The 27,485-nt window shown below is 42.0% G+C and overlaps 1 protein-coding gene across 4 annotated transcripts in view; it reads left to right on the top strand.

Annotated features, from left to right (window-relative positions):
• Window positions 1-27,485, top strand: part of LOC126281645 (transmembrane protein 131) — a 353,143-nt gene that overhangs the window by 72,127 nt on the left and 253,531 nt on the right. For all 4 annotated transcript variants that reach the window (XM_049980780.1, XM_049980779.1, XM_049980778.1 and 1 more), the window contains exons 4-5: window positions 7,441-7,524; window positions 8,918-9,041. In XM_049980780.1, coding sequence (XP_049836737.1) covers window positions 7,441-7,524; window positions 8,918-9,041 — 208 coding nt within the window. The remainder of the gene's footprint in view (window positions 1-7,440; window positions 7,525-8,917; window positions 9,042-27,485) is intronic.

The following is a 27,485-nucleotide window of genomic DNA, read 5'->3' as shown; positions in this document are numbered from 1 at the left end:
TGTGTTTGTATGTGTGTCTACTGCTGACAAAGGCCTTAATGGCCGAAAGCTATTCATGTGTGAATCTTTTTATTGTGCTTATCGTGACTCAGCATCTCCACTATATGGTGAGTAGCAACTTTCCTTCCCTGGTATTGTTAAATTCCATCCTGAATTTTCCATTGTTTGATTGAACTTGACCATGGATACAATAGTCCCCTCTCTTTTTGTGGTTCCTGCGGCACCATCTTCGGGAACCCCTTCCCACACCTGGCTGCAGAAGCATGTACCGTTTCTGGTATCTACCAATGACAGGACCGTCTTTTGGTGCAAATCCTCTTCTCAGAATTATACAGAGCAGCAACCCACTACTAGCCAATGGTTGAAGGAGTCACAGTATGTGGTTCTCACCAGGGCTGCCCACTCTTCTTCTCTTCCTACGCCCACACCATATAAGTCCTCACATGGTTCTTAACTGCTGAAAGCTGTGAGAGAGAAAAGAAAGAAGAAATCCTGGGTGAAGACTGCTCTGGTAACCCTGGAGGTGCCAGATATCTCCATGGCATCGGACACTGAACTGGTGTTTGTTGATGTTCCATATCCACCAGTGACAGGCTGTGAACATGGGGCGTGACCTGTGCTGCTGGCTATTTCACACCTAATGAGGACATCCACACCATGATGATCCAATGGAACTGCGATGGATATTACTGTCACCTGCCAGAACTACAAGAAGTTATTTCCTTTTGTTCTGTGATGTGCATTGTTCCCCAAGAAACACACTTCACTGAAGACCATTTTGCTACTCTATGAGGTTACTCTGCATAAAGATTGGAACTGCGCTGGCACCGCGCCACTGGAACTGCTATGTTTCATTCTACGGGTCCACTCCACCTCCAGCTGGTACCACGTTTGAGCAAAGAGTTGCAGCAGCTATTTAGGATCATTGAAGGACCCCAAAACATCTCAAGTGATATCTTTAACAGATCACCGTTATCAATTTTAACAGCTACATGCTACGGCTTGTTGTCTAATTAGACACAGTAAGGTGGAATGCTTAGTGCACTATATTTCCTCACTGATGTAGGCCAAGCTCCTTGCTTTACTGGGCCCCAATGATCAAAAGCTGTCGTAGATCTGCTTAATGGTGTTATATGTACAAGTGCATCAGTTCCTGCCAAACACGTTTCAACACATTTTGCTACTGCTTCAGAGTCCTCTTCTTACTCAGCCACCTTTTGAACACATAAAAGAGAAATTGAAAACCTCACCCCCTCCTTTACCCCCACCCACACACCAAATTATATAATGAACCTTTTACTGGCTGGAAACTGCTTCAGATTCTTGGCTCGCAACATGATATATCCCGAAGCCCTGATTTGATAATCAGATGATACAGTACCTGGATGATCCAACATCTGAATGTTACTCAAGGACACCATCTACTCAAGGTCTTAACCGTATTTGATGAGGAGGTCTTTTCCCCTTTCAGTGACATTATAGTGTCATCATCCCAAGCCTTAAACCAGGCAAAACCCCAAGGTCCATCAACAGCTGCTGACTGATAAGAATCTTCATAGTGCTCAGCAAACTGCTGCTAAGATTGTAACCCAATGATATGCTATATTCTTGAATTGTAGAATCTTTTGTCCCCCTGTCCGTGTGGTTTCTGGAAGGGATGATCCACAAGTGACCATCTGATTATGTTGGAAACAGCAATCTGATGGGACTTTTCTGAACAGCAGCACCTCATGGTAGATTTTTTGTCCTACATGAGGCATATGACACAGATGAGTGCCATCACAGTTTAGTTACACTGTATGACAGGTTTTTGAGGCTCCTTACTGGTGTTTATTTATCGGTTTTTATCCACCAGTTGTTTTGGGTTGTGATTGGTGCATCACTCATCTCCCTATGGGTCCAAGAGAACAGTTTGGCATGGCAGGGGACAGTGTTGCTGATGTGCAGCCAGCTATGCTAGACAATTATCTGATTGTACTTACAAAACAGGCAACACAGCTACTCATCTCACTGAAACACCAGTCACAAAGTTATTTTAACTGGAGAGTAGCAACATCTGTTTGTCTCCGTAGCTGAGTAGTCAGTGTGGCTGACTGTCTTCTGAGGGGCCTCGGGTTCAATTCCCAGTACTGCTAGTGATTTTTCCTCGGTGGGAGGACTCAGCCTTGTGAAGCCAATTGAGGAGCTGTTGACAGATTAGCAGCAGTTCCAAGGTGAAGAAACCTGACAATGACTGGGAGGGCATTGTGCTGACCACATGACGCTCCATACCACTTTTGATGACGCCATTGACAGAGGATGACATGGCAGTCAGACTTTCCTCATTAGCCCATCTAGGGCCCGAGCAAGAAACAGACCACTGGTCACCCCATGCAGTACATCAGTGTCTTTAGCATTTGGTATAGCTCTTAATCTGTAGTGATGACTGAATGTCAGCTCCAAAGTGACATGCTTGGCCACAATCTCCACTTGGAACCATTTCCTGTAAAAATGCAGTGATACATCTCTGTCATCCTACCACAGTCCATACTGAACCAGAACTCTGCTTAAGTACCTACCTGTTGGACGTTGTTACAAAGTCTTGATATTTGAGACTGCTCTTTGATAAAAAGCTGATATGGCTGCCCCATATTCATCAACTAAGAGTAGTTGATGCGAAAGTTTAACCCACTCTGGTTTCTTGCCTCCCCCCCACCACCTACTTTTGACATGTAGACAGCACTACTCTTATCCATACTTACCGGCCCCTTGTGTTGTCCCAATTGGACTATGGTTGCCAGGTGTATAGCTTATTGGCACCTGCAGCTTTGAAATTGTTGGACCTAGCACATCATGGAGTAAAAGTTACCAGTGGTGCGTTTCTGACTAGTCCTGTAGACAGTCTCCTTGTAGAAGTTGGGGTCTTTCCTCTTCAGTTCCAATGCTACCAACTATATTGTGACAGTCGAGATTTACTCTTTAATTATCCTGCTCAATGTGATAATGATCATTGGACTATCCAGCACCATGTTATAGTAAATTTTTAGGTATAAATCATAGTAATATTTCACTTTTATATGCATGAACAGATAACTTGAAATTAGAAAGAAAACAAACAATTATGATAATTGGAAAGTTGATGTATTGGTATGATATACTGTAGCACTTACTGAAGTACTGAACTGCGCATCATAATAAATATGATAATCAGTCACACATCAAACTATACTACTAATAACGAACAACACTGATATTTAATCAGAATAAATTATTAATTTACTTTGTTGCCAGAAAAGACCATTTCTCAATAAACTTCCAAACTTCAATTAGCAATCAAAATACTTTGTGATAATTGGTTGTAAAAAACAGTCAATAAAAGATGTAAGTTGTTTGCACTTTGTTTATTCTTGGATTGCAGAACATCAAGCAAAAAAGTTATCGAAGAACTGCAGTTTTCAATCACACAGGACGTAGCTGCATTGTTGCCGCAGATATTGTGTTTGGGTGGTGGGATAAACAATTTTCATACTCTCCATCATTCCTCCTGTTGCAATGCTATGTTAATTATTGGATAGGGGCCCTTCTCTTCTTCTGGCATCTCCCTACATAGCCACACAGGTATTTTTCCACATGCTTTTCCTCAATCAGATACTATTACATGATGCTGTTACAGGAAATAAAGTCTCTCGTAATGAGTGTATTTCTCTTACGCACATAATAAAATATACTTTGTTTCTTTTTATTACACATTCTACTTTTCTGTGTTGTTTGACTTTAGAAAGAATTGGTCACAACAATAACAACAACAACAACAACAACAATAATAATAATAATAGCAAATACTTAATTGCTGAGACAGAAAAAATGACAATTTTTATGCAAATGGTTCCCTATACAGTTGGCATTACTTGTCACATTTACAGAATGTTGGCGCATACATCGAAGTATCTCAATGTGGACAGTTAACTGAAATTAACAAATATGCAAATGAAAATTATGTTGTGCTTTTATGTTTCCAAATTAAGCATCTTTAAATGTATGTTGATGTCTTAATTGGTCCATTATACATGCCCCTCCAGTTCAGCTCAGCACAAGTTTCCAACTGAAAACTGGTTGAACTGCCTCAGACAGGGCATAAGTGTTACAAAGATATATTTTGCTTCCCTTTAACCTAACCTAGATGCAGACACGAATCTTAACATGGCAGCATGAATAAGTGTGCCGAAAATAGTATATGGCAAAGATTTGCAGCAATGAGTCTGAACAATGAATCAGGTTTACAAGAGGAGTGCTGTAATGAGCTACACATCTAGATCAGGCAAGTTTCTTTCTGTTTCATTTTCTTTTAATCGAGCTTTTTGGATATGATCCACTTAGCCATCCTGCGATACATGACATGCTACAAATTGAAAGACATATCCACTGAATCACATGTTATTTATATTGGTTGTAAACAAATTAATTAAATGATGGTGTGCCCTCAATGTTGCCATTAGATGTCTCTCCAAACATCAATTACATATGGAATAGATAACATTCATGTCTGCTAAGAAGATCACATAAACTTGTTCTCAGAACTTTAAACACAGCACTATGCAGTGCCCCATAAACAAATTCACTACTACGCCAGCAAGTCGATAGGCCATAGATGCTTACTTAGTGCTACCCATGCAAATTTGGGGGATGGGTTGCTGGTTACATGTATTTGCCAGATACTATTTAGTTGAAAAATTTGTAGTAATAATTTAATATTGCAGTGCTGAACTTGGTATGATAAAAAGAGTAGTACAGACTAAACTGAAACAGCACTGATCTTTCAGTGTTTTAGAGGTGCCCATAGAAATGCATCTGTGTTTATGTTGTAAGGCGAACATTAATATCATTAGTACATAGTGAAATATTTAGTTATTTAACCTGATCAGATAAGGGCCATCAGGACAGCTCTTACATTGGACCAAGGTATCACTCACACAGTACCTTTTTTTTACATCTTGGGCGCCTCAGAAATAACAATAATTTTAATATGACAAATAGTAATAAAATGATTTCTGCTGCTTCCAGTAATAATAATAATAGTGGCAGATACTATAAAAGAATTTATATGTGTACAAAGTAGATGTTTTCTGATATAGCGAGTTCTGGGAAAGGGATATTTAAGAACACCTCTGTTGCCAGATCTGATCTACAGCGAGTTCTGCATACATGCTCTGCAAGCCACCATATGGTGCATGGCGGAGGATACCATGGAGCTCTGCTAGTCATTTCCTTTCCTGTCCCACTTGTAAATAGAGTGAGGGAAAAAGAAGTCTGTATGAATCCTAATGTCTCTCACCTTATCTTCATGGTCATTACACAGAGTGTACATTGACTTTAGTAGAATTGTTCTGCTGATGGCCTCAAATGCAGGTTCTCTAAATTTCCGTGATAGTGCTTCATGATTCCAGTGATTCCCATTTGAGTTCATGAAGCATCCTCATAATATTTGCATGCTGACAGAATCTACTGGTAGCAAATCTAGCAGCATGTCTCTGCATTGCTTCAATGTCTTCCTGCCTTAGTCATCCCTCTTTTACTCTGTTTTAATTGCTTTCAGATGTGATTAATCCCTTTTAACTGACATACCCTATTTTCCCTTCTAGGGGTAGTACTATGATGAATAATGGCTGCTATTTCCCTCTTCATTACTTTGTAACAGATTGAGGGTGGGACAGCCCCCGTCATGTGCAGAGCCCATAAGGACACTCGCTTGGCCTCACCCACCTACTGGCATGATTATTTCTCTCACGTTATTCTTTTCCTTGGGTGCAGCAGATAATCATTATATTTTTGGCCATCTCACTTTTACTATTATGATTCTCTCAACTAGGAAATATTCTGTGCTCCGTAACTGCCTTCGACCTTAATTTGGGTTGGTTGTGGTAGGGGTAGGGGGTAGAGTCAGTGGGGATGGGGTCTCTCTCACCACAGATGAGCCCTGAGAGACCCCTCATCTGCTCCGACAGACACACTGGCCTTAACCATATACTTCTACTTCTCTTTAAATTATTTTATAGATCTTGCATCAATATTGATTTCAAGGCATCGATTTCACAACTTCTAGATACTTTCATAATTGGATCAAATTTTTAGCTGACGTCACTAACTACAGGTGAAGCCTCTTAACTGAGGGACCGATGCACTCACTGCTTAGTCCCTTAACTGCCAGTCAACCAACCTACCAACAATTGTCAAGTGATTAGAAACTGCTGTGAGTGGGGAGTTAGGAGAACTAAATCCTGACACTTCTCATGTGCTTCTTTGTTGTCTGCAAGCCTACGTGAACATAGAAATACAAGGTGTGATCAAAAAATATGGTGAATAATTTTATTAGAAATAAAGTAATAATCTTACAAGGAATTTGATTTTCCAAGTACTATCCTTTTTCACGTCCCCTCACTCTCATAATGTGCCACCCTCTGCCAGTGCAGCTGCCCATTCTTGACTTTTCCCTGCTCCTTTCCTTTTCTGCTCTCCATTTTTTCCCCCACGCCCTACGTCTCAACGCTGTGCCTGGCGATCTCGTCAGCCTGCCATCTAGTCCCTGCATGTCCCACCAGACTGTGCTTTGCTCTTCTGCAACCCATACTCTGCTGTCCCTCCCCCTTCCTCACCCCACTCCAGATTGCTATTCATGTGAGAGTAACATTCCAGTAAGAGCTACCGAAGGTAGCAGTCGTGTGTGCATGAGGTGTGCTTGCTTTTGTGAATGTGTGTGTTTTCTTTGCTGAAGAAGGCTTTGGTCAAAGACTATAATGTGTAACAGTTTTTTTTGTGCCTGTCTACAACTCATTGGGTCATCTTAACAATGTGTACCAATCTATCCTTTTCCTAATAAGGTTGATATTCCATCATGGAATTTCCTAAGAGATTCAGGTTGTATGTAAAGTACGCAAGCACCAAGACACAATCAATACCTTCATTGTATGGTAGCAATGGTAATGTTACCAGTGAGTGTCACTAAAGTGGAGTTACTAAATGCAGTTTTCTGAACTATTTAATTAACTAAAATAACTCTCTTCCTTATTTTTATTGGAATCCAGCCATTCACTTTCTCCAAGTGCCCAAAATACAGGAACTCGTCAGTTGTTTTTATGACATATTATTAATCTGTGTTGTATTTTCCTTGATGTGTTGTTTGTGTGTTAGGGCAGCCTTAGTGTGATTTTGGGCATACACAAGCAAACAGTATTAAAGTACAGTGAAATATTATCACTGGTGATACACCATTTATTTAATTTTTTTAAATTTGATTCATTCATTATTTATTGTTAATTGTCAGACATCAGGGCAGCAGCATTGTGTTACACAAATAAGAATTTTTGAAGATAAATAACTTTCACTTTGCTTCTTATTTATTTAATTATACAATATATGTTGGTAATGTGTATATATGTAACATATTTTATCTTCTTTTAATTTCAGGGTGCCCACTTTAGATGAACGCTCTATTTATAGTTCTCAGTTGCACTTGAAGTTTGAACCACCACATCTGGATTTTAAACAGAGGTTTGTGGAAAACAATAAATGTAGATTAGTGTGAAAGTTAAAAAAGTATTATTTTTGCCATTTTTCTGTATCATTATTTAAGGGAAATGATGCATTTAATGGATTACAAATATTGAATAGATTTGGTCATAGGTGTACAGGGCTTTTACAAAGAGTACCAGGGAATTCTTGCAATTTAACGCTCTGACTGACACATCGCATCATCTTCCCTTGTAGGGTTGCAAATTTCTACACATGCACTACAGCTCAGATCTTGGGTGCATTGTTTCATTTTGCAATAGTCATAGAGAGTTCTCACTTGAAAAATAAAACTGGCAAACTGCTTTTTCTTGAGAGCTGATGGGAAATCACTGATGTGGGATGATGTCTATGGTGCTTAAGGAAGACTGTCCTCATCTGTGTACTGTATTCAGTTCAGGGGAGTGTATCTGTAGCCTTGCAGAGACTTCCTTACATCGACCTCTTTCATCATTAAGTAATAATAATTTTGCAGTACTAAAAAAATTGAAGGAGGGAGACTGTGACTGTCATGTCAAGAGCTAAATGAACCTTCACAGTTATCTACTTGCTGTTCGTACTATTTTGCACAAACACACTGAGGCACCATTGTTCATTATGAGTACTACACTCCTAGAACACCTCACAGTGTATTACCGTACCCTTTTTTGTTGCCATGGATGATATCTTTGCTGGAAAGAGTTCTGTTACTTTCTTTTATTGCAGAAAGTGAGGAATTTATTTCATTGCACATGTTTGAAATGAATTATGAATAATTTCTCACAACTCAGGTCATAGGATGGACTGCCACTGGTTTCATTACTTTCTGAATTCAATTTTCCTTTTTTTTCTTTTTTTAAAAAAAAGAGAAAGAAAGAAAAAAGAAACTTAATTGTGACATCTGCTTTTCTTATCACTCTCCCAGATTTATAGTGAAAGAACAAATTTCATAAAAAGCCAAAGAGGTTAATTACTTTATCCAGTGTGCCAGTTTTCTTAGTGATGTATTACACTCTTTATGAGAAGCAGTGGAAAAAACTGTTGGTGTATATGAGTGAGGGAAGTGATATCACAGATGCTTCAAAACTGGGGTTGTTATTTTTAATTGTGATTTCTTTTGTGGAAGCAACTTATATTGAGATGAATGTGTATATCAATCCTCTTACTCTTCAAAGGAGATATACTGAAATGTATTTTTGTCATTGTTGTGTTAAGGTAATTTTCAGTGTAATGTGTTAGTAAAGTATGAAATGTGAATTTTACTTGAAGCAATAATTTTATTCAAAACGCTGTTGTTTAAAATTTTTTTTCCATACTTAAATAACGATTTTATTCAGCACAGTGCCCATTAAAAAATTATCCATATTCACTGACTCTTTTTCTATTTCTAATGCAGGTATCTGGGAATTCCACATCATGAAAAAGTCACTCTTTTTAATGTAAATAACAATAAAACAATACACATGTCTTCAATATCTGGAAATACTGTCCATTTTCATAGTTCATTTTTTGAGGACAAGGTAAGAATGTTAGAATCTTAAGGAATACTGAAAATTTGTAAGTCATTGTATTAAGCAGGGTGACATACAACTTTCTGATCTGCTAAAATAAAAGCATGGAGAGCAGGATTTAAAAATATGGAAGCAAACATTCATCTGCGCTAAAGATTTGATGTGTATTTCCCATGCAATAGCTGATCAACTCTGCTTCAGTTTTTAAGCCGGAAGCAGATGTATCCCAACTATCTCACATCACAGTAGCTGTAGTTTTTACTTGTCTGTGTGTAGTTTTTACTTGTCTGTGTTTAGCTTAAACTTACTGAAGCATAAAACTGTAAGTTAGGAACTAATATAGGAAAATACCCTCCTACATTTTTTTGTTAACTGTGTAACTCATTTGTATAGTGTCGACTTGCAAATGGTGTACATTTGTTTTGTATTATATTTTAAAGCCAGCTTTTTTCATTGGCTGATTAAAATCCAGTGTTTTTCTCTGTGTGGTTGCTGACAATTTTAGTGGCCATGTTGTATACCGTATTTACTTGAATCTAAGCCGCACTTTTTCCCCATTTTTGTAATCCAAAAAACTGCCTGTGGCTTAGAATCGAGTGCAAAGTAAGTGGAAGTCTTGAAAAATGTTCATAGGTGCCGACACAACTAACTTCTGCCGTTGAATATATGTAGCGCTGCACGGGCATGCTTTGCAGGCACAAAGATAAATACTAGCGCCAAAACCTCTGCGCCAGTAAATAAATTAAAAAAAAAAAAAAAAAAAGGTGGAAGATGATCTTTTTTCTCCACCCCGAGTTTCGACCACTGCATTTTCATACATTATCCAATGAAGTAAATAGAAATTCCGTATTGTTTATCTTCGAATGTAGCAGTATTTCAGTGTACTACTAAAATCCGTCTGGCAAGACGGTTTGGGATATTTGTCAATATGGCCAACTCTACGTTCTGAATTTTTTCCTACCTGTGAGAAGAGATGGTTGGTAATAGGAACTTTTATGAATTGTGAATCACATGCCGTATTCTCTTCACCATAAGAATAATATGAATATAAACTTTTGCCGTGTATTATTTCGTGTTTGCTGCTATCTCTAATTTCTGTGCAGAATGTAATGCACTAAAGAGGCATCTGCAAAGATTTTCAAACAGAGAAAAATTTTCACTACACTCTCGTTCAGAACATGTTCTATCATATGCAGTCTATTATTTGGTTCTTGTTCATCATTATCAAAGAAAGCAGCATTGTAAGTAACAACAAATAGCAGTCTCTTACCATTGTTTCACTAATGAGACGATTCCTCTCTCTCTCTCTCTCTCTCTCCTCTCTCTCTCTCTCTCTCTCTCTCTCTTTCTTTTTAATTGTAAGTGGTGGTAGCGTGCACAAAAGCAAGCCATGCTGCGAGCGGCGACAGGCCGTAAACACTCATTATCCGAAAGCAACAAACAATGCATGACACAGTACAGTAATGCATTTTCAGCTTAGAATGACGTAAACACCTATAACAAAGAGAATGGCACATATCAGATCAAAGAAAAATAAGCAATCAATTCAAACCAGACAAAGCATGTTAAAAAGGAAGGGAACCCATATAAATACAGACAGAGCACCTGACGCATAGCAATGGCTACCTGATAAAGCTTAACTGCTAACCTTACAACTCGAACCAAACTACTGTAGCTGTATCATCATTCATTCGACCTAAATTGGGTCTCATATTACAATGGACCAACTTTGTTTCGATTTGTCGGTGCAGCCTAAAACTTTTCTCTCCCCTTGAATTTCGAGTCTCAAATTTCAGATGCGGCTTAGATTTGGGAAATTTTTTTTTCCTTGATTTCGAGTCTCATTTTTAATTTGCGACTTAGATTCGAGTAAATATGGTATTACAGAGAGGATAAATCTGAACTTATTTGTGTCTTGCCTGTCCCCTTTCTTGTGAAGTAGATAAATAAAGTGTTATTTCACTTTTGGGGTATTGCTTTAGTGCTCAGACAATTTGAAAATAATTTTGCAGGTTCAATTTGTGCCGCAGCTGTTGTAATGTCATCATCTCCAGATGTCTTTTGTTTTTTCATTTCTCAAGTGGCTTCCCACACCTATCCGGCATTGTTTCCAGACTGTATTATTTTCATTATTAAGTGTGTTTCTAATTCATCTTTTTAACTACACAGTCTTTTAAAGAAATCTTGGATTATCCTTAACATTTTCTCAATCTTTTTATTTACTGTGGAAAATTCAGGGTGGAATGTAACAATATTATGAGAATGAAAGTTTGCTACTTGCCATATAGCGGAGATGCTGAGTTGCAGACAGGCACGAAAAAAAGATATTCACACTTAAAGCTTTCGGCCAATGGCCTTTGTCAACAATAGACACTCTTACTTGCGCAAACACAACTCACACACATGACTGCAGTCTCAGGCAACTGAAACCACACTGTGAACAGCAGCACCAGAACATGATGAGAGTGGCGACTGGGTGGGGGAAAGGAGGAGGCTGGGGCGGGGAGGGGTAGGGATAGTATGGTGGGGATGGCGGGCAGTGAAGTGCTGCAGGTTTGGTGGCGGGCAGGGGAGGGATGAGGAGGGGGAAGGGAAGTAGACGAAAAGGAGAGAAATAAAATAAATAAATAAAAAGACTGTGTGTGGTGGTGGAATGATGGCTGTGTAGTGCTGGAATAGGAGCAGGGAAGGGGCTGGATGGGTGAGGACAGCGACTTACAAAGATTGAGGCCAGTAGGGTTACGGAAATGTAGGACATATTGCAGGGAGAGTTCCCACCTGCGCAATTCAGAAAAGCTGGTGTTGGTGGGAAGGATCCATATGACACAGGCAGTGAAGCAGTCATTGAAATGAAGGATATCATGTTTGGCAGCATGCTCAGCAACAGAGTGGTCCAATTTTTTCTTGGCCTTAGTTTGTCGGTGGCCATTCATGTGGACAGACATCTTGTTTTTTGTCATGCCCACATAGAATGCAGCACAGTGGGTGCATTGTAGTTTGTAGACCACATGACTGGTTTCACAGGTAGCCCTACCTCTGATGAGACAGGAGATGTTAGTGACCGGACTGGAGTAGTTGGTGGGGTTGTGGTGGGAGGATGTATGGGAAAGGTCTTGCATCTAGGTCTATTACAGGGGTATGAGCCGTGAAGTAAGGAATTGGGAGCAGGTTTGTGTCAGGATGGATGACTATATTGTGTAGGTTTGATGGATGGCAGAATACCACTGTGGGAGGGGTGGGAAGAATGGTGGGCAGGACATTTCTCATTTCAGGGCATGACGAGAGGTAATCAGAACCCTGGCGGGGAATGTAATTCAGTTGCTCCAGTCCTTGGTGGTACTGAGTCATGAGTGGAATGCTCCTCTGTGGCCGGACAGTGGGGTTTTGGGAGTCGGTGGGAGACTGGAAAGATAAGGCATGGGAGATTTGTGTTTGTACGAGGTTGGGAGGATAATTATGGTCAGTGAAGGCTTCAGTGAGACTCATGGTATATTTTGAGAGGGACTGCTCATTACTGCAGATGTGACGACCACAGGTGGCTAAGCTGTACTGGAGGGACTTCTTGGGTGGAATGGGTGGCAGCTGTCGATGTGGACGTATTGCTGGTGGTTCGTAGGTTTTATGTGGATGGGGCTACTGATGTAGGCATCTTCGAGGTGGAGGTCAACATCTAGGAAGGTGGCTTGTTGGGTTGAGTATGACCAGGTGAAGCAAATGGGTGAGAAGTTGTTGATGTTCTGGAGGAATGTGGTTAGGGTGTCCTCACCTTCGATCCAGATAGCAAAGGTGTCATCATTGAATCTGAACCAGGTGAGGGGTTTAGGATTCAGCGTGTTTAGGAAGGATTCCTCTAGGTGGCCCATGAATAGGTTGGCATAGCATGGTGCCATGCGGGTGCCCATAGTCATATCCCAGATTTGTTTGTAGGTAATGCCTTCAAAGGAGAAGTAATTGTGGGTGAGTATATAGTTGGTCATGGCAACTAGGAAGGAGGTTGTTTGGAATCCATCGGGATTGGAAAAGGTAGTGTTCAATACTGGTAAGGCCATGGGCATTAGGAACGTTAGTGTACAGGCAGGTGGCACCAATAGTGATGAGCAGGGCACCGTGTGGTAAAGGGACAGGAACAGTGGAGTGCCGATGGAGGATATGGTTGGTATCTTTTATATAGGAGGGTAGGTTCCGGGTAATAGGTTGAAGGTGTTGGTCTACAAGAGCAGAGATTCTCTCAGTGGGGGCACAGTAACTGTCCACAATGGGGCATCCTGGGTGGTTAAGTTTGTAGAAGTTGGAGTGCGAGGAGTGGTTCTCTCTATTTCTCTCCTTTTCCACTACTTCCCCCACCTTCTGCCCCCCTCCCCTCCTCCCCCCCACCACTCCCCGCCTGCTGCCCACCCTGCAGCGTTTCACTGTTCGCCATGGCCACCATACTGTCCCTACCCCTCCCCACCCCAGCATCCTCCTTCCCCCCACCCAGTCGCCACTCCCATCATGTATTGCTGCTTCTGATCACAGTGAGTTTCAGTTCCCTGAGACTTCACTCGTGTGTGAGTTGCGTTCACATGAGTGTGTGTGTGTGTGTGTGTGTGTGTGTGTGTGTGTGTGTGTGTCTATTGTTGTTGACAAAGGCCTTTGGCTAAAAGCTTTAAGTGTGAAAATTTTTTTGTTGTGCCTACCTGCAACTAGCATCTCTGCTATTTGGTGAGTAGCAACTTTCCTTCTCATAGTATTTTTATGTTCTGTGCCATTTGAACTGTTGAAATGTGATACCAGCCCATTGCAGGTTCATATTTTGTCTTCCTCATACTCTTACCAGTTTGACTTGTTTCTCTAAACTCATTTTTCGCTATATTTTTTCACATCCTCTTGAAGGTAGTTCTGCGTATGTTTAATTCAGCATATTGTATAGTATTATTTCAACATTTTTAAAAATATTGTGTATTGTTAATTAGCTGCCTCATCCATTTGAGATTTTCTTTTAATTTGGCTTCTTCGTAGCTACAACATGATCTCTTCCCTAGGTACCTTTGTTAAATGATTGTAACTTTTGTCTATCTTTGTATTACCTTCACTTTCCCGGGTGATGAACTTGTTGCTTTATTTAGTCAGGCAGATCTCTTTATTACTAAACAAAATTTTCACGATCTGGACTCAGGTTCAGGACACAGTGTTCTCAGTCCTTTACACTATCTCAAAACCCTTTCTTCGATCTACTTCACTTGGTCCTTCTCAACCCAGTGTACCACCTTCCTGCTCACTGACTACCTCCTCTCTGAGGGTTCCATCCATACCTCTTTCAACATTAAACCCACCAACCACCAACATACCCCTGCTGGCCCGGGTTAGAATAGGCCAGAGGTATTCCTGCCTGTCGTAAGAGGCGACTAAAAGGTGTCTCACACATTTTGGTCTTTATGTGATGGTCCCCTGTAAGTTTTGACCTCCATTTTTCAAAATTTTCCCAAAGAGCACGCCAATTGGGGAAGGGCGCCTTACATGGTGCATAGCGTCCATAGTGCACTGAGACCTTTCGCATCCTTTGTTGCATGGATCTGCACTTTTGCTCATTTGCCAGCTCTTGGGGGAGGTCACTCTCCTGGGTGCCTTTTCCACCACCCTCTGTGCAGTATCCCTTTCTGCACTGTCGACGATAATGGACTTCTTAGCTCGTTTGCGCCTGATATCCAACACTGTAGCCAGTCCGTTGTGGTGGGGCTGCCATGTACCCTATTGCTTGTAGCCCCCTGACCACCCAGGGATCACTCTGCTGATGGCTGCGCAGTTAACTCCCCCACATATGCCAAGGAATAAATGCCCATCACCCTGGGGCATCGTGACTTCCAGCAATGGCAATCCTGTCAGGTGGCCTTTGCTGCGGGTGGGTGGTGCCCGTGGGGAGGGTCCCTGGTCAGTGTGGGTGGCATCAGGGCAGATGACACACCATGAAGTGTAGTACGTAATCTCTTGCTGGTGGTCAAAGACCAGCAGTCTCTAAGCAATCAAAGTCTAACTTCATTGCTAAGAAATACAACCCCAAATCATACACCCCTCCCTCCCCTCCCCTGTGGCGGCACTATGGGAGGAACGTCAGGCTGAGGATGAAAGTGAAGCTTATTCACCCCAGTACCTTGTATGTACGAGAGTTGATGGGAAATCTTGCTTGCATAAAAAGTTCTCGGTTTACTTGGCGCGTCAAATTTGGATAAAATCCCGAGCTTTCGATGGCTACCTCGATCATCTTCGACAGAGATGAAACTGACTGTCGTGGACCGGCGAGGCTTCTGCTTTTATAAGCACTGGACGGCTTCTCATTGGCTGAAAGATGTCACGATGCAAACAGCGTGTATGGAGGTGGCGGCCTCTATGTCCATAGATTTTGTTTGCGCACTTTATCCAGCGTTGCTTGCAGCGCCATCCATCCCAACAGGCAGAGAACTGTGAGGAATGTAAGAAGTCAACCTCTGCGTCATTTCTTTATCAGCTGCTCGCTTCCATGCATTGCTGAGTGCATATCCAGAGTCTCTCTTGAAATTATTTTCACATAGTCTAATTTCAACTGCTTCCCTGATGACAGAGTCCCAATAGTTTGAAGCTTGAGCAATTATTCTTGTTTTATCGAATAAAATCTTATGTTTATTTAACAAACTGTGCTCAGCTGCTGCTGATTTTTCTAGATACTCGTATTTCAGATGACGCTGATGTTCCACACAGCGATCGGCAACAGTTCTTATAGACTGGAGCAAATAACTTTTGCCACACTCGCAGTGAATGCTGTGAATTCCCGATACTCTCAGGCCGAGATTATCTTTCACGGGTCACAACATTTCCTTAATCTTCCTGGGTGTCTGATTCCCTGCTGGCTCAGGACTCTATCGATCTTGCTGGTCATTGCACTGCAGATTGGTAGCCGTGCGTTGTGTTGGCCCTCTTGATCTGTTCGAACAGCATCCTTTTGATACCGCAATCAGAATTTCCATTTTTTCTTAATACCGTCGTCAGATGGTTAACCTCGGAGCCGAGATGATCCTTGTCCAAAATAGTCCTTGCTCTGTGTACCAAGGTATTCAGCATAGCTCTCTTCTGAGCTGAGTGGAGAAAACTATGTACATTTAGATATAAATCTGTATGTGTAAGTTTTCTGTACACAGGATGTCCGAGATGTCCATCTGATTTTTGCTCCACCTGCACATCTAAGAAGGGTAACTCCCCATCCTTCTCCACCTCCACTGTAAATCTTATATTCTGGTGTATACCATTCATATGATCAACAAACTGCTGCAGTGCCTCACTGCCACGTGCCCAGATTAAAAATGTATCATCAACCTACCTTAAGATGCATGATGGATGTTCAACACTCGTTCTTCGAAATCCTCCATGAAAAAGTTTGCTATGGCTTGTAACAGTGGCGAACCCATGGCTGTTCCGTGAGTCAGTTCATTATATTTTCCACCGTACAAAAAATAGGTGGTTGTCAAAGTGTGGCGAAATAACTTAAGTATTTCAGGAGAGAAATGAGCAGCCAACAGTTTTAATGCATCTTCCACTGGTACATTTGTAAACAGAGAGACCAGATCTAGGCTGATCACGATATCATTTGGACCTATCCTCATCTGCTTTATGGTGTCAGCAAACATTTTTGATGGCTACAGTGGTGCTAATAATTTGGTTAAGTATTTTCCCGACCGATATGTAGCAGTCATGCGATCGTCAGGGAGAGGATACATCATACGAGGTATCAACTGGGTGCCAACGCTTGCTCCTTATATAGTTGCCATCTGTTTTTGTCTGCAGTTTTGTCATATTGGAACTGGGAATGGATAGACACAACCTTGGCTGCACATCAGCGAGCTAATTTAACTAAGACTACAGCAAAACAGGCTGATAAATTTATACACCTTATCTGTGGAAAAGGAATTTCTGGGTTCAGCGAGGTACATCACAATGTTATCAACTTCGCTGAGAAGGAAATTGATGACACCACCATCTCAGTTCTCAGTAAGAGACTGAACTTTTCTCCAGCTTACAAAAGCTACCAATGGCTGAGATTATCAGTGGAGTAGGACAGGCGGTTAGTCACCTTCCTGAAGAAGCAGCAGATGAGGTAAGGCTTGCCACTAGTTGGATTTTAGCAACAGCCAAGTCTCCTAAGTCCAATGTAAGCAGAGTGGAGAAACTGGCATTGAAATCGTTGGGGAAGGATGAAGAGTTAGTTGTGCTACCAGCCGACAAAGGGAATGCCACAGTTATCCTCAATGATACCGATTATCATAAGAAAGTGGCCCTATTATTTGAAGATACCATGTACCGGTTTCTTAAATGGGATCCCACAGCAACACTTAGCAGGAAGACAGGGGAGCTACTGAAGAACTCTGGCCTCCCAGAAGGACTAGTCAAGAACCTATGACCGAGAGCACCAAGGCCACCTAGGTTATACGGTCTACACAGGGTCCATAAGGATGGGGTCCTGTTGAGCCCTATTGTTAGTGCTAATGGGTCTCCTGCATATCGGTTGGCAAAATACTTAACCAAATTATTAGCACCTGTAGTCAGCCACTGTAGCCATCATATTAATAACTCAAAAATGTTTGTTGACGTCATAAAGCAGATGAGGATAGGTTCTAATGACATCATTATCAGCCTAGATGTGGTCTCTTTGTTTACAAAGGTACCGATGGAAGATATGTTAAAACTGTTGGCTGCTCATTTCTCTCCTGAAATACTTAAGTTATTTCAACACACTTTGATGACCACCTATTTTTTTTATGGTGGAAAATAATATAAAAAGACTGACGGAACAGCCATGGGTTCGCCACTGTCACAAGCCCTAGCTAAACTTTTTCATGGAGGATTTCGAAGGACGAGCATTGAACAATGCTCCCTTATCAGAATGAGATATTTTTCACTCTGCAGCGGAGTGTGCGCTGATATGAAACTTCCTGGCAGATTAAAACTGTGTGCCCGACCGAGACTCGAACTCGGGACCTTTGCCTTTCGCGGGCAAGCGCTCTACCAATGCTCCCTTATGTCCATCCTGCTTCTTCAGGTATGTTGACGATACATTTTTAATCTGGCCATATGGCGATGAGGAACTACAGCAGTTCATTGATCATTTGAATAGTATACACCAGAACATAAGATTTACACTGGAGATGCAGAAGGATGGGGAGTTACCCTTCTTAGATGTGCTGGTGGGAGCGAAAATCAGATGGACATCTCTGACATTCTATGTACAGAAAACAGATGCATACAGATTTATATCTAAATGCACATAGTTTTCACCACCCAGCTCAGAAGAGAGCTATGCTGAATACCTTGGTACACAGAGCAAGGGCTATTTTGGACAAGGATCATCTTGCCTCGGAGATTAACCATCTGATGATGGTATTGAGAAAAAATGGATATTCTGATTGTGATATCAGATCTACTCTGGCGAAGAAACCTAGAAAGGATGCTCTTCAAACAGATCAAGAGGACCAACACATCGCATGGCTGCCATTCTGCGGTGCAACGACCAGAATCGGTAGAGTCCTGAGCCAGCAGGGAATCAGACCAGTCTTCCAGACACCCAGAAAGATTAAGGAAATGTTGCGACCCGTGAAAGATAATCTCGGCCTGAGAGTAGTGGAAATTTACAGCATTCCTTGCGAGTGTGGCAAAAATTATGTGGGCCAGTCTATTAGAACTGTTGCCGATCACTGTGTGGAACATCAGCGTCACCTGAAATACGGGTATCTAGAAAAATCAGCAGCTGCTGAGCACAGTTTGTTAAATAAACATAAGATTTTATTCGATGAAACAAGAATACTTGCTCACGCTTCAAACTATTGGGACTCTGTCACCAGGAAAGCAGTTGAAATTAGACTATGTGAAAATAATTTCAACAGAGACTCCGGATATGCACTCAACAATGCATGGAAGCACGTAGTTGATAAAGAAAGGACGCAGAGGTTGACTTCTTACATTCCTCTAAGTTCTCTACCTGTTGCGATGCATGGCGCTGCAAGCAACGCTGGATAAAGCGCGCAAACAAAATCTATGGACATAGAGGCCGGCACCTCCATACACGCTGTTTGCATCGTGACATCTTTCAGCCAATGAGAAGCCGTCCACTGTTTATAAAAGCAGAAGCCTCGCCGGTCCACGACAGTCACGTTTACCCCTGACGAAGATGACGGAGGTAGTTATTGAAAGCACAGGATTTTATCCAAATTTGACGCTGCAAGTAAACTGAGAACATTTATTCAAGGAATCAGTCGCGAAAAACTTTTAGGGAATCTTTCTTGTCAGTAAAACCTCAGCTTTTTGTGGAGCATTTAGAGGACAATTTTGGAGTGCCAGAGGGCTTGTCCAAAATGTGGTCAGGGTCAGTCTTGTTCAAAACAGCATCCTCTGCTCAGTCATGGGCACTACTTGCCTGTGACAAGCAGGGGGATGTTTCTGTTTCCATCATGTCTCATAAGAGCTTAAACATGGTCCAGGGTATCATATATCATGACCTTCTTTTGCAGTCTGATGATGAGCTGCACGCCAATTTAGTGCAGCAAGGAGTCCATTTCGTCTGTTGTATCCATTGGGGTCCGAGGGATAATCAGGTTTTTACACCAGTGCCTTCAAGGGTGACACATTACCCGAGAATGTCAAGCTGATGGTCTATCGCTGTGACGTAAAGCCATATATCCCTCCCTCGATGCAGTGCTTTAAGTGTTGGAAGTTCAGCCATATGTATTCCTGCTGTACTTCCAGCATCACCTGTTGGGATTGTGGAGGTCCTTCACATCCCAATACTCCTTGTGTCAACTGCAGAGAGCACCTTTTACCTTGCTCGCCAGACTGCAGGATTCTCCAGGAAGAAGGAAAAATAATGGAATACGAGACCCTGGACTAACTGACTTGCACTGAGGCTAAGAGAAAATATGAGAGGATACATTCTGCACATATGACGTCAACCTACGTCGCCGCTACAATAGTTTCTTCCGTTCTGCTGCGTACAGTTGGCTCTTAGAGCCGTCAGACTCCACCTGCCCCCTTTATGGTGGGGGGCACTTTCCCTCCTTCCTGTTGCTCCTGCACAGCTTACGTCGGGAGAAACCCCCCACCCCACCCAACCATCGGAGACGTCAGTCCCCAATTCTCAGCTGAAGTAGCGTAAGTCTTCTTCGACTCCTCTCACCAGGAAGGGATTCCTTGGGTCACTCCCTTCCCAGCCTTCCCAGGTTCCTACGAGTGGCAAAGCTGACACCTGCCAGTGGATGAAACAACCACAGATAGCTGGTCTTAGGGCTTCACGATCCTCCTCAGTCCCTTAAACTGAATCAGTGAAGGCCTCCCAGCCAGACAAACCTAAGGAGCAGTGAGAGAAACCTAAAAAGTAAAAGACCTTTAAGAACCAAGGCACTGTGGTGCCACCTACACCACCAGTACCTACAAGCTCTGTCTCTGAGGATGAGGTGGAGATTCTGAGGACCTAGACCTTGCTGGGCCCTCAGACACAATGTATGTTGTTTGCAGAGGATCAATCTGGTGGCAGCAGGTGACCCTGAGGCATAGACTGCCCCATTGAGTGTTTCATGCCTTCCCAGTCTCACAATCACGTAATCCTCCCAACCACGGTGGTTCATCTCCTGCATTTGCAGCCCAGGTCAGGGCATAGGATTGCAGTTCATATCTGGTCCCTTCTGTCTGAACTGGAGTCCTTCCCATTACCACCTCTCCTCATGGTCCATTCACGTACACCTCCATGGTGCACACCTAGGCTGCAGATTCTTCTGGACCTTTTGCATGGACTTAAGGACTCTGTTAACCCTGAGTCTCTCCGCTGTCACTACCACTCAATTCTCAACATGTACCGGGGCCATGAAGTGGTTTACATCGACGGCTCGGGCTGATGCTCATGTCGGCTTCGCGTATGTCCATGGAGGACATATTGAACAGCACTCCTTGCCAGATGGCGGCAGTGTTTTCACTGTAGAGCTGGTGGCCATATCTCGTGCTCGTGATCATGTCCACTTATGCCCTGGCGCGTCATTTCTCCTATGTACTGACTCCTTGAGCAGCCTACAAGCTATCGACCAGTGCTACACTTGCCATCCTTTGGTAGCATCCATTCAGGAGTCCATCTATGCCCTGGAACAGTATCGTCATTCAGTGGTGTTTGTGAGGACCCCAGGACATGTCAGAATCCCAGGCAATGAACTTGCCAACAGGTTAGCGGAAATCACTTCTGGAGATGGGTATCTCTGAAAGTGACCTGCGTTCTGTCTTACACTGGAGGGTTTATCGTCTTTGGGAGAGATGGAATCACAACAGTATGCACAACAAACTGTGAGTAATTGAGGAGACTACAAATATGTGGAAGCCTTCCATGCGGTCCTCTCGCTGGGAATCAGTTGTCCTCTGCTGGCTTCGCATTGGCCATACGTGGCTGACGCATGGTTACCTCCTCTGTCGCTAGGACCCACCTTGGTGTCGCTGTGGCTCACACATGTTGGTCATCCATCTCTTGCTGGACTGCCCACTTTTAGCTGCTCTGTGGCAGACTTTTAACATTCCCAGCACCCTTCCTTCAGTGTTGGGCGACAATGTTTCAGCAGCAGCTTTAGTTTTACGTTTTATTCATGAGGGTGGGTTTTATCATTTGATCTAAGTTTTAGCACATGTCCTTTGTCCCTCTGTGCCCTCCACCCTAGTGCTTTTAGGGTGGAGGTTTTAATGTGTTACAGAGTGGCTGGCTTCTCCTTTTTATTCACATGGTCAGCCAGCCATGGTAATCTGCTCTCTTGTTTTGATCTCTTCTACATGTTTCTTGTGTCTCTCTGTGGTTTTCTTGGCCTATTTTGTCCATTTTAGTGTTTGTTGCCCTTATGTCATTCTTGTTGTTTTCTCCTTTCTTCCAGCCTTGTTTTGTATGTCTCGATCATTTTACTCTCACCATTGTGTAATTATTTTAATCGGAACGAGGGATTGATGACCTAACAATTTGGTCCCTCCCGCCTCTTTTAAACCAACCAGCCAACCACCAACAGTATTTGCATTTTGACAGTCGCCATCCCTTCCACACCAAAAAATCCACCTCCTACTGCCTAGTCACACGGGGATGGCATGTCCACAGTGAAGGCAGCTCCCTTGCTCAGTATGCTGAAGGTCTTACAAAGGCCTTAGCAGAGAGGCACCATTCCCCAGACCTAGTCACCAAACAGATTTCCCATGCCATGTCCCCACATACCCCACATACTCCCACCACCCACCACCTCCAAGAACCAACTGCAAAGTAGCACCCTCCTCATCACTCAATACCACCCCTGACTGGAACAACTGAACTGCATCCTTCATCAGGATTTTGATTATCTGTCGTCATGCCCTGATATGAGGGACGTCCTACACAAGATCGCTCCTACCCCTCCCAAAGTGGTGTTCTGTTGCCCACCCAACCTCCACAACATTTTGTTCTAGCCTACGCAACTCCCAATCCCACCCCCTCGGCACAGGGATCACATTCCTCTGGAAGACCCACATACAAGACCTGCCCAATCCACCCATCCAGCACTTCCTGTTCTAGTCCTTTCACAGGCTTGTCCTGTCCCATCAGAGGCAGAGTCATCTGTGAAAGCAGCCATGTTGTGCACCAGCTCTGTTGCAATCGTTGCTCAGCCTATTATGTTGGCGTGACTACCAACGAACTATTCACTGGTATGAATGGCCAGTGCCAAACTGTGGCTCAGGGCCAAAGTGTTACACAGCTGTGCAGCTGAATGTAATATGCTTGATTTCAGTGGTTGCTTCATAACATGGGCCATCTGGATCGTCTCCCCCACCACCAGATTTTCTGAAACGTGCAGACGTGAGTTGTTCTTACAATGCATTCTCCACTTCTGAAATCATCCCTGCCTCAACCTACAGTAACCAACTGTATCCCCACACACTCCACCCAACAGTTTCCCAACTAATGTCCCCTCACTCTCACTGTATACTGCTCTCTGCACCCCCTAATCTTTCCCCAACTCTGCTCCTCTCGATCCTGCAGCAGGTAGCATTGTCTCCACCTCTGCCAGGTAGCACTGTTTCCTCTTCCCCCACCTGTACCCTACTATCCCTCTCCTCACCCCACTCCACTAGAGATTGGTGCTCTCATTTGACGCATTAGGTCTAACCTGAGCAGCCAAAGATAGCAGTCATATGTCTGTGAAGTGTGTTTGCTTGTGTGAATGTGTGTGTGTTCTATCTTTTCTGATGAAGGCTTTGGCTGAAAGCTTAATGTGTAACAGTTTTTTCCCTGTGCCTGTCTGCAACTCAAATGTCATCTTTCTGGTGGATAGGAATCTACCCCTTCCATAATTGTTAATAATATTAACAATTTTATACTATACTTTTCATAATATTATTGTGAAAAGTATACATTGCAACTCACCATTAAGATGGCACTTTGAATTGCAAAGGATGTAATGAAAAGACTATTACACACTCAGCTTTCAGCCAAAGCCTTTTTCAGAAAAGAAAGGAAAACACACACACATTTACACAAGAAGGCAGACCTCTCTCTCTCTCTCTCTCTCTCTCTCTCTCTCTCTCTCTCTCTCACACACACACACACACACACACACACACACACACACACACACAAGATGGCTGTCTCTAGCCATTGTGCTTAGACTTCATTGTCAAATAAATTCTTATAATGTATGCACCTGATTTCCTGTCTGAAGAGTTTCTTTCTTACTAGCTTACAATCTATTTTTAATCTGCAACTTACCAGAATGGAACAGTGAGTATGATTTACCATTTTGACTTGGATTCATAGATTTTGAGATATCTGTCGAGTGAATTTCAACCAAATTTGCACCAACAGCCCTTGAGGAGCAAGGCAGTGATTCAAGCTGTGTTAATAATCAGAGAAATATGTATATCAATGCTACAGCTACCACAGCTACCATTAGAGTTTATCAGAATAGTGAGAAATTTATAATTGGAGGAGAAATCATGGAAGAGATTAAATGTCATGAAAATTATTGTCACCAAACAGAGATGGATTCTCAGATCTTTGAACTGAGAAAAATAAATAATGTGTTAGTGGGACACATTTGCATCATCTTTGTTTTGCTGAATATACTGTTCTCATTGCCTGATGTGCAGTTGAACTTCAACAACTAATGGAAGAACTTGATGCAGTGTACAAATTAACAATTAAGTTATAGAGCTCGTTGGTGAAATCAAGTGTCATAGACAATAAAAGTGGACAGGAGAGAGCTAGACGGGGAATGCTAGAACTCTCAAAACTGAGCTTCCAGTGTGCCTTAAAAAGAAAGATTATCACACTGTGAATCACCACTTTTGTGTGAATAAGACACGGGCTTCAAATGTGAAGAGTATTCAGACAAGGATTCATATGTGAAGAGCATTCAGACAAGGAATGGAGTGACTGGGAAATGAACAAATTGATGAGGAAACATAATGAAACAGAAGACGTGATTAGGCCTATAATGAAAATGAAATGGTATGAGTGTGGGACATGTACCCAAGAGATTGGATGTTGGATGGACCAAGCAAGTTTTTACTTGATTTCAAGAGATAAGAAAAAATGGGCGTGGTGTCACAATGGAGACATGTAATAAATCATACAGAAGCAACATGGATGCATATAGCTGCAGATCTTAATGCATGGTAAAGGTTAGAGGAGGCGTTTTTATCTGGCAGTTGAAATCAAATGGTTTGTGAGTTAGACATATCCTTAGACACTTCTCTCTTAAATTATTGTAAAGGCAAAGGCATGTTTTTATCCTTAGACACATCTCTCATAAATAAATTTAAAGGCAGGATGTTAGATGGGAACCAAGATGATGCACAAGTAAAGTGTGCTTTAAGAACAATACCAGAACATAATTCAGAAGTTATTGGGAGATCAAAAGAATTGCAAATAGTCAAGTGAAATGGTTGATTTGACAAGACGTAACTTATAAGAAAATAAACGAATGAATGAATTTATTATGGTTATGAAAGGCTCCTAACCACTGGGGATGAAGCTTGTACATTCTTTCAGAATTGGGGATTCATCCATTTGGGATGTGCAGGAGTTAATTCAGAAGTTACTACTTAGAAAAGGAGGAAATGTTGTATTTTGATTGCTCCTTGGTCTCTAGCCAAAAATAGAGTTGGGTCCTCCTTCAGAAACATAAGGAGTGGTTCAATGATTTAATTGGTACATTTTGAGCAGAGATGCCAAGAAAAGCTTGCTTCACTATCAGTCAATGAAGACATTGATATAGACTGGAATAATATTAAGACTTAAATCATTGAAGCAACTTCAAAAGCACATGCTAAAAGGAAGAAAACAGATGGGGGAAAAGTCTCAGATATTAGAACACAGAAATTAGAGAATCCATTGAAGAAAAACAGATAGCTTCTTTGACGTTTCTACAGACAAAAACACCAGAGGGATGGGAAACATGCAAAATAACAAGGAAAACTGCAAAACAAATAGTGTGCAAATCATGCCATGAGGCATAGGACTCATTCACAAGCTTCTTGGAACACTACACACACGATAGATAACAATGTGCATACAAAGTCAGAAAAGCCCTGAACAAGGAAGGAAACAATACTGCCTCACTGAACATTATACCCTATGAACAATGGATAAATCATTACACAGACCTATGGTATACACAGAACGCCAAAGATGACACTGAAGAAAGTGTGTACAAGGAAATATTAGATCCAATTACTATGGAGGAACTACAAGAGGTTTTCAAATGCATGAGGAATAGAAAGCTACTGGAATAGATGGAGTAAATGCAGAATTAACTAAACACAGAGGTTTATCACTAAATAAAAAGTTTTTTTTTTACAGTTTATAAATGAACGTTGGAGGAACAGCAATATCCCAGACCCTTGGTGTAAGGTAGAAGTAATGTCTCTTTTCAAGAAAGGAAAGCACAGTGACTGTAAAAACTATTGTGGCATCAGGGTTCTAAACACTTGCTACAAACAGTATTTAAACATAATCAATAACCATGTGAAGAATATCACAGAAGCTGAAACTTCCTGGCAGATTAAAACTGGCGGAAGTAAAGCTGTGAGGATGGGGCGTGAGTCGTGCTTGGGTAGCTCAGTTGGTAGAGCACTTGCCCGCGAAAGGCAAAGGTCCCAAGTTCGAGTCTCAGTCCGGTACACAGTTTTAATCTGCCAGGAAGTTTCATATCAGTGCACACTCCGCTGCAAAGTGAAAATCTCATTCTGGATCACAGAAGCTGTTATTTTTTAGGAACAAAATCGATTTAGATCAGATTGTTCATGCACAGACAATGTATTTGTAATTAAGAACATTATAGAAAAATATTAGAGAGTTTAAGATAGAAACCCATATCTCCTTTATCAACCTTGAGAAGGCTTTTGTCTGTGTAAGCCATGATAACCTGTGGAATATTGTGTCTGAATGTGGATTTCCTTATCACCTAGTAGAGATAGTGAAAACTCTTTATACAAAATTACCTGTAATCTAATGAACGCAGGCAAGAATCAGTTAAAAGAAATATGAGGGTTGGGTAAAAAGTAGTGAGAATACTCTGTTTATGAAGAGTGTGCATCTAATGGCATGTGTATTGTCTGTAGTTTATAACAGAAGATAAGTTGAAATAGTGCAGTGATTGGTGGTAGCTGTGTTTGAGTCAGTCTCAAAAGAGCAGGAGGCATGGTTGATGCCCTGACAGTATGTTTTGGAAACACAAACAATGTGCGTGCGTCAAGATTGAACTGGCACTTGGTCATTGTGGATAACAGTGTTTTCAGGGAATGCGTGCATTGTGTGGTGATCCAAAATTGCCATATTGTGTGGTGGCAAGATGGGTATGTCACTGAAGGTTGGTGCCATTCAGGACGACCCACCATGGACAACATGACAATTGAGCTCCTTGCCTCACTGCTAGATATGTATCACTGAAGGAGTTCAAATTGAGTTAGCTGCAGAGTTAGGTGTATGCCACAAAACAGTGCTCCATATTCTTGGATTTCTCAAACTGGCAGCACAATAGGTACCATGTGCAATGACAGAGGTGCAACAGGGGCATTGTTACGCACTTGCAGACGAATTGCTCAATCACTACCACAGGAGGAGTGTAGCTTCCTTGGAAGGATTGTCACTATGGACGAAACCTGGGCTCAGTGGTACGAACCACTATTATAGTGGCAATCCAAAGAATGGAAATGCCCTGGTTCTCCTTGCCCACACTTATAAGAACACAACAGCACCTTCTGGCACTACATCCCATCATCCTTCATGTTACAGTGGTGTGCTACACAACTAGTACTTGGCTATGGATTAGTTGCAATGACAGAACCCTCAGCAGACTGTCTATCAGAACCCTTAGCAAACTGTCCTTGTGTGGATCTGATGTGTCTTTGTTACTACTAACTATAAAGTGCAGTATTTTTTATTGTACAGTATTTACTGATACATTACCATCA

The sequence above is a fragment of the Schistocerca gregaria genome, chromosome 7 (assembly GCF_023897955.1).
Source record: "Schistocerca gregaria isolate iqSchGreg1 chromosome 7, iqSchGreg1.2, whole genome shotgun sequence".
NCBI classification, from domain to species: domain Eukaryota; kingdom Metazoa; phylum Arthropoda; class Insecta; order Orthoptera; family Acrididae; genus Schistocerca; species Schistocerca gregaria.
This window is presented reverse-complemented; position numbering and strand designations above follow the sequence as displayed.